The sequence below is a fragment of the Oncorhynchus nerka genome, linkage group LG6 (genome assembly GCF_034236695.1).
Source record: "Oncorhynchus nerka isolate Pitt River linkage group LG6, Oner_Uvic_2.0, whole genome shotgun sequence".
NCBI classification, from domain to species: domain Eukaryota; kingdom Metazoa; phylum Chordata; class Actinopteri; order Salmoniformes; family Salmonidae; genus Oncorhynchus; species Oncorhynchus nerka.
In genome coordinates, this window is record NC_088401.1 from 57,751,216 (window position 1) to 57,762,091 (window position 10,876).

General features: G+C 39.5%; 1 protein-coding gene across 3 annotated transcripts; it reads right to left on the reverse strand.

The window, feature by feature from the left end:
• Nucleotides 1-1,469: 1,469 nt before the first annotated feature.
• LOC135572199 (adhesion G protein-coupled receptor E5-like) lies at nucleotides 1,470-10,481 on the reverse strand. 3 transcript variants are annotated; one of them, XM_065019722.1, is made up of 12 exons: nucleotides 9,746-10,481; nucleotides 9,438-9,595; nucleotides 5,950-8,501; nucleotides 5,725-5,856; nucleotides 5,089-5,217; nucleotides 4,931-4,968; nucleotides 4,672-4,788; nucleotides 4,433-4,595; nucleotides 3,842-3,964; nucleotides 3,548-3,714; nucleotides 3,249-3,407; nucleotides 1,470-2,325 (listed from the first exon to the last, which is right to left on the reverse strand). In XM_065019722.1, exons 3-12 carry the CDS (start codon nucleotides 6,020-6,022, stop codon nucleotides 2,179-2,181), a joined length of 1,248 nt encoding a protein of 415 aa, XP_064875794.1. In that variant the 5' UTR covers nucleotides 6,023-8,501; nucleotides 9,438-9,595; nucleotides 9,746-10,481; the 3' UTR covers nucleotides 1,470-2,178. The 3 variants fall into 3 exon arrangements, with proteins under 3 accessions (XP_064875794.1, XP_064875793.1, XP_064875795.1); XM_065019721.1 differs by having other exon boundaries at nucleotides 9,438-10,481; XM_065019723.1 differs by having other exon boundaries at nucleotides 2,214-2,329; nucleotides 9,438-10,479.
• Nucleotides 10,482-10,876: the final 395 nt, after the last annotated feature.

Below are 10,876 nucleotides of genomic sequence, written 5' to 3' on the forward strand. Positions count from 1 at the left end.
CTTTCATCATAGCGCTTGATGGTTTTTGCGACTGCACTTGAAGAAACTTTCAAAGTTCTAGAAATGTTCCACATTGACTGACCTTCATGTCTTAAATTAATGATGTACTGTCGTTTCTTTTGCAAGTATGTTAACACAGCTGAAAACTGTTGTCCTGATTAAAGAAGCAATAAAACTGGCCGCCATTAGACTAGTTGAGTTTCTGGAGCGTCAGCATTTGTGGGTTCGATTACAGGCTGAAAATGAGCAGAAACAAAGAACTTTCTTCTGTAACTTGTCAGTCTATTCTTGTTCTGAGAAATTAAGGCTATTCCATGTGAGAAATTGAACAATTAGCCTTTTAAAATTATAAACCTGGATTAGCTAACACAACGTGCCATTGCAACACAGGAATGGTGGTTGCTGATAATGTGCCTCTATACGCCTATGTTGATATTCCATAAAAAAATAAGCCGTTTCCAGCTACAATAGTCTTTTACAACATGAACAATGTCTACAATGTATTACTGATCAATTTGAGGTTATTTTAATGACCCAAAAATGTGCTTTTCTTTCAAAAACAAGGACATTTCAATGATGATGTGTTGGTCAAATAAAAAGCAGAAAATTGACCGACCCACAATCAGTAGAAATAGAATGGCTTCCATGATGTCTGACAGCTGGTGAGTTAATGGTACATGTCAGCTTGGTTTTAGTTCTAAAGAATAATTTGGTAACCTCACGCATGTGGTTAGCGCAGGGAAGTTTGTAAGTCGCTCTGGATAAGAGCGTCTGCTAAATGACTTAAATGTAAATGTAATGTAAATGGAAGTAAAAATATTTCCCCATAACTAGCACCAGCATTTTCTTGTAAGTCGAGAACAAAGAGGAACTGACTGGGTAGCATGAGAAGACCATTTGCATCGCAATTCACATCAGGTTAATTTGTCTAGTTTTGCGTAGACCACGTCCAGGAGTTCCATCCCTGAATTAGACTCTAGTGTAGAGGGTCTATCTCCAAGATCAGACATAAGAGGACACACTGATCTAAAACAGCAACATGCACAGTATAGACTCTTATCAACAGGGCCACATAAACCAGCTGCCTTACCAAAAGCAGACGTAGAATCCATATTTCACTCTGAAGCAAGGCTACTTATCTTTTTCTTTTCTTTTCAAAATGTCTTGCTCTTGATTTCTTTTGAATATGTCTGACCTTTATGCAAATTTTAAAAGTTACTGCAGCAGCATTTCCCGTAACTTTTACATTCTCACTTGCTCTATCAGCATTTCCCGTAACTTTTACATTCTCACTTGCTCTATCAGCATTGACGGGAAAGGGGTTTCAATGCTTAACATTTAGTGTGTCTGCACTGGGCCTTTAAGTCCGTTTGGAAGTCTTTACACCATGTGGGCAGTTCTATAGGCCTAGCTTAATGAGAGGCAAAAAAAACAATGTCTTTGGTGAGCAATTATCAAATTCATTGTACTTTCAGTATGATGTAGTGCTTTATTTTTTTTACAAACAGACAGCTCATATTTAGACATTTATGTCAGAATGAAGGATATAATAGCAAGATGATTTGTGGATTTAAATACCTTCTCAAGCACTGTAAAATAAACAGGAAAAATATTACTTTCACTTCAAATAAGTCAGTTACAACAACAACCAAGTGGCATAAAATATATATTTTTTAAAGAGGCAGCAGAGTAGCCTAGTGGTTACAGTGTTGGACTTGTAACCGAAAGGTTGCAAGTTCAAATCTCCGAGCTGACAAGGTACAAATCTGTCGTTCTGCCCCTGAACAGGCAGTTGACCCACAGTTCCTAGGCTGACTTGCCTAGTTAAATAAAGGTACCATTTTAAAAAAAATACTGGACAAATGCAGCGATGAGTGGATTTACCACTATTCTCATCTCTACAAATTACAAACCATGTTTATGAGACTGAAATTACTTATGTTGCCATAGAGATGAGAGCTCATCTATTACAGTTCAGAACTGATTTCTATAGATGAAAAATATATTCATAAAAAGTTGTGTTTTTGTTTTTGTTTGTTTGGTACATTTTTAAACTACTTAAATAAATACAAATTCTGGCAATTGGATGTCCTTGCAAGCCAAGAGACAATATTTTCAAATGGATTCCAAAAAAAGCTTTTCTTAGAACACAAATAGTTCAAATCCATGTCTTATTTTCTATGTAGCTGTACATCCTGTTGCAGCCGGCGTCCTCCACGGCGTTTGCGGCTGACAAAGCGACACCACAGGGTGGTGATCAGGGACAGGACCACACAGGTCAGTGCCACAAAAACACCCACCCACATCACCAACGACAGCTGCCCGCTTCCTTGCCGAAGAGGAATAACAAGCATTAGACACACACCATCTAGACAATACGAACATATCAAACAACAGCACTTAACTTAAGCACTCAACAAGTATCAAACTCCCCTAAATAATGTGACAAATGAATCAAACACTTACATTTAGTAGTTTAAAACATGAACATTTACAGATGAGCCAAAGATAGTCTCTGACACACATATCTGGGAATATATTTTCTCCCTCTTCAGATGTGCTACACTAGCTACAGTAAGTTTCCATCCATTTGGCAACAGATTTACATGGGAATACTCTAAAATCAGCATTAAAACAATATGTGCATTTTCCCACCAGAGAGGTGTTTCCATCACATTGACTTGTTGCGGATAAAAGGCTGTACTTGATGACATAGTGCAGATAAAAATACCCTTTGCGGTAAAATGTCCATGTACCGAATAAAAAATAAATGGGTTTACATGGCATTTTCGACTCTACTGAGGGTTTTCTCACAATTATTTTCATGCGCTTTATAGCAAATGCGCCCACTCCGGTATTGAAACGTGCCCTTAAGCCCACAGCGCTATTTGAAAGCAGCATCAAGCTCATCACCATGCACATTCACCACCCTGTGAAGTTCAACATAAACATACTTAGTCTGTTGCCTAATAAACTGCATGCTTTCCCGACAAGTCATAGTGGGAGGACCACACACGGCGTGACTCCAAGTTTACTTCCATATCATGGTTATTATATCAATATTTGGCCTTAAAAGCGTTTCCACCAACATGTCTTGCATAATTATTTTTACCGACACAATCCCACCTTGTCTAGATTATTTTGTTTTCTTGACATTTAGAAAGTTTTCATCAGGCCTGTCATGACATGTACTTTACTTGCATAAAAAGGTTGGATGGAAAACAGGTTAGTGTTCTCATCACCTTTACCTGTTGCATTTCGTTCAGCACAGCGAATGTGCTGAGATGGTTGCAGGAGCACACAGTCTGGTTGGAGTTTGACGTCACTAAGGTACAACCCCGCCCAGACCACACCCCCGGTCCATTCTCATCCGACCAATAAACACAGGTGGGGTCAACATCACTGGACTAGGACACAGTGTATATGGGTTGGGGTCAATTCCATTTACTCAGTAAATTCAGGAAAAAATGTGACTTAATGGAAAATATACCAATGAAAAACATGTTTTACTGACAGTCAGAAACTATTAAGTAGAGACAAGTGTTACCTGCAGGTGATTGAAGGTGAGATTAACCTGTTGGGGCAGGTATGTTGTGTTGGAGTTGCTAACGGAAACTGTCGCAGCACTGGACATGAGCTGCTGGCTCTGATGAGAAGTACTGTCCTTCAGACTATCCAGATTCTTATGGCTGAGCAGAAAAACAAATGCAAACCCTGCACATAAAAAACAACACAAGAAAACATAAGGCCTGATACAAAAACATATACAACTCACAATATCTCAATGTGTGCCTTTAATAATATTTGGAGCAGATGATTGGTACTGTAGGACTGTGGCTACCTGGGTAATTCTGGTCATCTCCAACCACCGTCTCCCAGGTGGTGTCAAGTTGAGTGTTCTCATTGGTCAGGCTGACTGGTCCTTCAGGTGGAGTCTTGTCTCTTCTCACCATAATCTCAACCTCTGTTTTTCAACATATTGACAAAATCAACACAGAGCAGAAATCACCATTACTGAAAGAATACAGTATTGCATTAATTATATTTTAAGTTGACACAATGTAATGTGCTCGTTAGTGCTCCGTTTATGGTCAGTATGGTGCTCAGATTGCAGTACCTGTGAAGTAGTAAGTAAATGGGAAAGCGTGATACCTAGTCAGTGGTCCAACTGAATGTTTTCAACTGAATTGTATCTTCTGCATTTAACCCAACCCCTCTGAATCAGAGAGGTGCAGGCAGCTGCCTTAAATCGACATCCACGTCTTCGTCGCCCATGGAACAATGGGTTAACTGCCTTGCTCAGGGGCAGAACGACAGATTTTTATCTTGTCAGCTCAGGGATTCGATTCAGCAACCTTCCGGTTACTGTTCCAACGTCCGTTAGGCTACCTGCCGCCCCATTGTAATTATGTGCTCAGTGTGTGTATGTTACCTGTGTGGTTGGTCTCTATCCTGGTCACGTTCTCTGTCAGCAGTGGAGCGATCAGTCTGATAGAGATTTCAATCGTCCTCAGTAACTTAGTCACTTCACTGCTACTAAGGTGACCATTGGACTGGAGGCCCAGTTGAACAACATCAGTGGCATTAACCAGTAACTAGAGAAGAGACACATGAGGGTTTTGTACGTGTGTGTGTGTGCATTTGCATGTGTGTTTCTGTGTGGTGACTTACTGTCAAAAGCACATCTCCAGTTGGCAGCAGTCTTGTCGGTCCAGGCAACATAGAGTTGCTCAACACCAAACAGTTGTTTCTCAACAGAGACAATAAAATATCAAAGCATGGTAGAGTCTGGGAGGGAGGGAGGGAGGGAGGGAGGGAGGGAGGGAGGGGGGCATGTGCATTAGTGGGAAAATGCATAACACATTTCAAGTTCAAGTAAAAATACCATTTTCTCAATTAATAATGTAATAATTCTAAAGTAAAGCTTTACCTGTCCAGGCTGTGTTTCGTACTGGTCACAATTAAGATCTAAAGTTAAAACATGGAGACATATTATCTCAATACCCTTCTACAGTACACTATGTACATAGCTGTGCATGATAAAGGAGTACATCATGGACGACAAGTGGAATGGTGCTTGTCTCTCACCTACACACTTAGCTTGGTTTTTGCCAAAGTTAGTAAATCCAGCAGGACGCTGGCACCAATAACTGCCAATCAGGTTTTGACAGATGCCCACATTTCCACATACTCCGTCTGTATTACACTCGTCAATGTCTGAAAGAGGAAGAGAGAAAGAAAGAGATGAGGAATTAAGGGAGAGATGTTGAAAGTGTGGGATGACAAGAAAGGACGTCACACACAAACATTTTACCAGTGATATTCTCAGGCTCTAATCTAAACCCAGGAAGACACAGTTTTAAACAGCCTGCGGTGTTGACGCATGTTCAATTGTCCCCACAGACGGGGAGAATGTCTATACACTCGTTGATATCTAAATAATGTTGAGTCCAAGTGTAAGAGAGTTTAAAATGTTTCCATCTTCATCACCAAAATGGTACCTTTTCGATGGCGCATCTGGCTAATGTGTTGTCAAGCAGACAGTTATGTGTGTTTGTTAATCAGAGGATAATTAGTTTGAGCCAGGGACAGTAAAGCAGGCACAGTGAAGCCTGTTACACAAGGACTAAATACCAGTTGAAACAGAATATTATGGGTCAGTCAAAATAACACAGCAGTGGACGGGACAGTCAGAAGACTCAAGAAGAATTGTGTTTCTCTCACCTACACACGGAGTTTGTCCGTTGCCAGAGTTCCTAAATCCATTGGGACACGTGCACAGGTAGCTACAACCCTGATTACGACAGGTTCCCCATTTCCCACAAATATCTGGGATCTTAACACACTCGTCTATGTCTGAAAGAGAAAGTGTGTGGTGAGGATGAGATGGAGAGATGAGGGTGAGAGTATCTGATTATAAGAATGATACTAAAGACACAGAATTCTTACCCAAGCATTGTTGAGTGCCACCAGTAGTCATTAAACCCAGAGAAACACACACAGTAATGCCTAAAAAATACATGAATTTTAAAAGCTGTAACAGGAGCAAGGTAATTGTGTTTCATTTGAAAACAGCATAACATTTTGTAAAAGCAGAATATTTCAGGTCATCCCACCCCCTTGACCTTTGACCTCCTAACAGCTAATTCCATGGGTGAAAGCACATGATAGTGTTGAAGCAAGCTGAATTGTGCCCACAGATGAGTGAGTTTTTACTACAAAGAGGAACTGACTGGGTAGCATGAGAAGACCATTTGCATCGCAATTCACATCAGGTTAATTTGTCTAGTTTTGCATAGACCACGTCCAGGAGTTCCATCCCTGAATTAGACTCTAGTGTAGAGGGTCTATCTCCAAGATCAGACATAAGAGGACACACTGATCTAAAACAGCAACATGCACAGTATAGACTCTTATCAACAGGGCCACATAAACCAGCTGCCTTACCAAAAGCAGACTTAGAATCCATATTTCACACTGAAGCAAGGCTACTTATCTTTTTCTTTTCTTTTCAAAATGTCTTGCTCTTGATTTCTTTTGAAGATGTCTGACCTTTATGCAAATTTTAAAAGTTACTGCAGCAGCATTTCCCGTAACTTTTACATTCTCACTTGCTCTATCAGCATTGACGGGAAAGGGGTTTGAATACTTAACATTTAGTGTGTCTTTGTGATTACACAAATAAAGAGCGTTTCTGGGTTTTTCTTGAAGTGGTGGTGGGACTATTTGTCCATGAAATCAATAATTTTCCTGACGAATTCTCCTTCCATAGCCGAAGCATCCTAATATATTGAAAGGCTACATTATCTAGATTTATGTTAGCTCAAAGGGTAGGTCGATTAACCAATGAAGAGAGAAGTTTCAAGACCTATTGAGAATGAGAGATATCCAAGTCATGATAATGATGGCAAATGCATTTGTGTGATAAACAGCCTGTTGGAAAATGAAGAAGCAACTATGATCAAATGGTGGGAGACATTGGATTTACAATATTAATATCACGCACACTATGTTCCTTCATGATGATCAACGGTAAGTTTTAGGGCAGACATACATTTCTCTAGTCTGGCTGACACAAAACGCTAAGTTTTCTTGACAAAGCTATTTCTCTCTGTGCACTTGTCGTCACTAGTTACTACAGCCACAGCTTATTTCTAAAATGTCTCTTCTTAATTAAAATTTAATTTGAATCCTAACCCTAAACTTAAACACACGGCTAACCATATGCCTGCCTAACCTTCAACTAAAATCAAAAAGCTTATTTTGGGGGATGGGGGATTTTTATGATTACAGCCCAGGTTTGGAACGCTCTTTCTTATTGGTCTATTGACTAATTTACTGCTTGGTGATGTCACCAGCAAGCCAAAACTCCATCCTACCTAAACAGGCTGACATTTTCAAACAGCTCTTACACTAAAAGGGCATTATCATAATGTCCACAATTTCACAGTCTTATTCCAACCTCAAAGTGTTTAAATATACATAAAACTCAGGAAATCATGTTCTTGACTGCACTGGGCCTTTAAGTCCGTTTGGAAGTGTTTACACCATGTGGGCAGTTATAAAGGCCTAGGCCTAATGAGAGGCAAAAAAAAACAATGTCTTGGGTGAGCAATTATCAAATTCATTGTACTTTCAGTATGATGTTGTGCTTTTTTTTTTTACAAAACGGACAGCTCATATTTAGACATTTATTTCAGAATGAAGGATATAATAGTGAGATGATTTGTGGATTTAAATACCTTCTCAAGCACTGTAAAATAAACAGGAAAAATATTACTTTCACTTCAAATAAGTCAGTTACAACAACAACCAAGTGGCATAAAATAAGAATTTAAAAAAAAGAGGCAGCAGAGTAGCCTAGTGGTTAAAGTGTTGGACTTGTAACCGAAAGGTTGCAAGTTCAAATCCCCGAGCTGACAAGGTACAAATCTGTCGTTCTGCCCCTGAACAGGCAGTTTACCCACAGTTCCTAGGCCGACTTGCCTAGTTAAATAAAGGTACCATTTAAAAAAATACTGGACAAATGCAGCGTTGAGTGGATTTACCACTATTCTCATCTCTACAAATTACAAACCATGTTTATGAGACTGAAATTACTTATGTTGCCATAGAGATGAGAGCTCATCTATTACAGTCCAGAACTGATTTCTATAGATGAAAAATTGTATATCTATTAATAAAAAGTTGTGTTTTTGTTTTTGTTTGTTTGGTACATTTTTAAACTACTTAAATAAATACAAATTCTGGTAATTGGATGTCCTTGCAAGCCAAGAGACAATATTTTCAAATGGATTCCAAGTAAAGCTTTTCTTAGAACACAAATAGTTCAAATCCATCTCTTATTTTCTATGTAGCTGTACATCCCGTTGCAGCCGGCGTCCTCCACGGCGTTTGCGGCTGACAAAGCGACACCACAGGGTGGTGATCAGGGACAGGACCACACAGGTCAGTGCCACAAAAACACCCACCCACATCACCAACAACAGCTGCCCGCTTCCCTGCCGAAGAGGAATAACAAGCATCAGACACACACCATCTAGACAGTATGAACATATCAAACACAACAGCAGCACTCAAGCAATCAACAAGCATCAAACTCCCCTAAATAATGTGACAAATGCATCAAACACATTTAGCAGTTTAAAACATTAACCTTTACAGAGGAACCAAAGGAAGTCTCTGACACAGATATCCTGGAATATGTTTTCACCCCCATCAGATGTGCTACACTAGCTAGGTTTCCAGCCAATTTGCGAAAAATGTGAATGGTAATACTCTAAAATCTGCATTAAAACAACATTTTCCCACCAGAGGTGTTTCCATCAAAATGATTTGTTACAAATAAAAGCCTGTACGTGATGACATAGTGCACATAAAATACCCTTTGCGGTTAAATTAACATGTACCGAATAAAAAATAAAGTTACATGGGTTTACATGGCATTTTCAATACTACTGATGGTTTTCTCAACAAACAAAAAAAGCTTTATATAGCAAGTGTGCGCACTCCAGTTTTGTCACGTGCCCTTAAGCCCACAGCGCTATTTGAAAGCAGCATCAAACTCATCACTCATTCACCACCCTGTGAAGTTCAACATTAACATACTTAGTCTGTTGCCTAATAAACTACAAGATTTCTCGAAGTCATAGTGGGAGGACCACACACGTCATAGCGTGTCTCCAAGTTTACTTCCATATCATGGTTATTATATCAATATTTGGCCTTAAAAACATTTCCACTGACATTTCTTGCATACATATTTTTACAGACACAAAAAGATCCCACCTTGTCTAGCGTATTTTGTTTTCTTGACAATTAGAAAGTTTTCCGAAACATTTTCTGTTTCCATCAGGCCTGTCATGACATTTTTTAAACGACATGTACTTTACTCGCATAAAAAGGTGAGATGGAAAACAGGTTAGTGTTCTCTTTACCTGTTCCTGATGGATTCCCTTCAGCAGAGCGAATGTGCTGAGATGGTTGCAGGAGCACACAGTGTGGGTGGAGTTCGAAATCACTAAGGTGCAACCCCGCCCAGACCACGTCCATTCTCATCCGACCAATAAACACAGGTGGGGTCAACATCACTGGACTAGGACACAGTGTATATGGGTTGGGGTCAATTCCAGTACCACTCAGTCAATTTAGGAAAAAACGTGACTTAATGGAAAACATGTCAATGGAAAACATATAAACATATTTTACTGACAGTCATAGACTATTAATTAGAGACAAGTGTTACCTGCAGGTGATTGAAGGTGAGATGAACCTGTTGTGGCAGGTATGTTGTGTTGGAGTTGCTAACGGACACCGTCGCGGCACTGGACATGAGCTGCTGGCTCTTGTGAACTGAATTGTGTCTTCCGCATTTAACCCAACCCCTCTGAATCAGAGAGGTGTGGGCAGCTGCCTTAAATCGACATCCACGTCTTTGGAACAATGCGTTAACAGCCTTGCTCAGGGGCAGAATGACAGATTTTTACCTTGTCAGCTAGGGGATTGGATCCAGCAAACTTCCGGTTACTGGTTCAACATTCTCACCACTAGGCTACCTGCCGACCCATTGTAAATATGTGGTCAGCATGTGCTCAGTGTGTTTATATTACCTGTGTGGTTGGTCTCTATCCTGGTCACGTTCTCTGTCAACAGTGGAGCGATCAGTCTGATAGAGATTTCAATCGTTCTCAGTAACTTAGTCACTTCACTGCTACTACGGTGACCATTGGACTGGAGGCCCAGTTGAACAACATCAGTGGTATTAACCAGTAACAAGAGAAGAGCGACATAAGGTTTTGTACGTGTGTGTTAGAGGTCGACCGATTATGATTTTCAATACCGATACCGATTATTGGAGGGCCAAAAAAGCCGATACTGATTAATCGGCCGATTTAAAAAAATACATGTATTTGTAATAATGACAATTACAACAATACTGAATGAACACTTATTTCAACTTAATATAATACATCAATAAAATCAATTTAGCCTAAAAAAATGAATCATGTTCAATTTGGTTTAAATAATGCAAAAAAAGTGTTGCAGAAGAAAATAAAAGTGCAATATGTGCCGTGTAAAAAAGGTAACTTTTAAGTTCCTTGCTCAGAACATGAGAACATATGAAAGCTGGTGGTTTATTTTAACAGGAGTATTCAATTTTCCCAGGTAAGAAGTTTTAGGTTGTAGTTATTATAGGAATTATAGGAAAATTTCTCTCTATACGATTTGTATTTCATATACCTTTGACTATTGGATGCTCTTATATGCACTTTAGTATTGCCAGTGTAACATTTACATTTACATTTAAGTCATTTAGCAGACGCTCTTATCCAGAGCGACTTACAAATTGGTGCATTCACCTTATGACATCCAGTGG

Coding starts and splice junctions, on each gene's coding strand:
- LOC135572199 (XM_065019722.1), bottom strand. CDS start 6,022: ATGTATTTTTTAGGCATTACTGTGTGTGTTTCTCTGGGTTTAATGACT. Junction 3,965..4,432: donor GATAGAGACCAACCACACAG/GTAACATACACA, acceptor GTTGAAAAACAG/AGGTTGAGATTATGGTGAGA. Junction 2,326..3,248: donor TGCTGAACGAAATGCAACAG/GTAAAGGTGATG, acceptor TCGGCAAGGAAG/CGGGCAGCTGTCGTTGGTGA.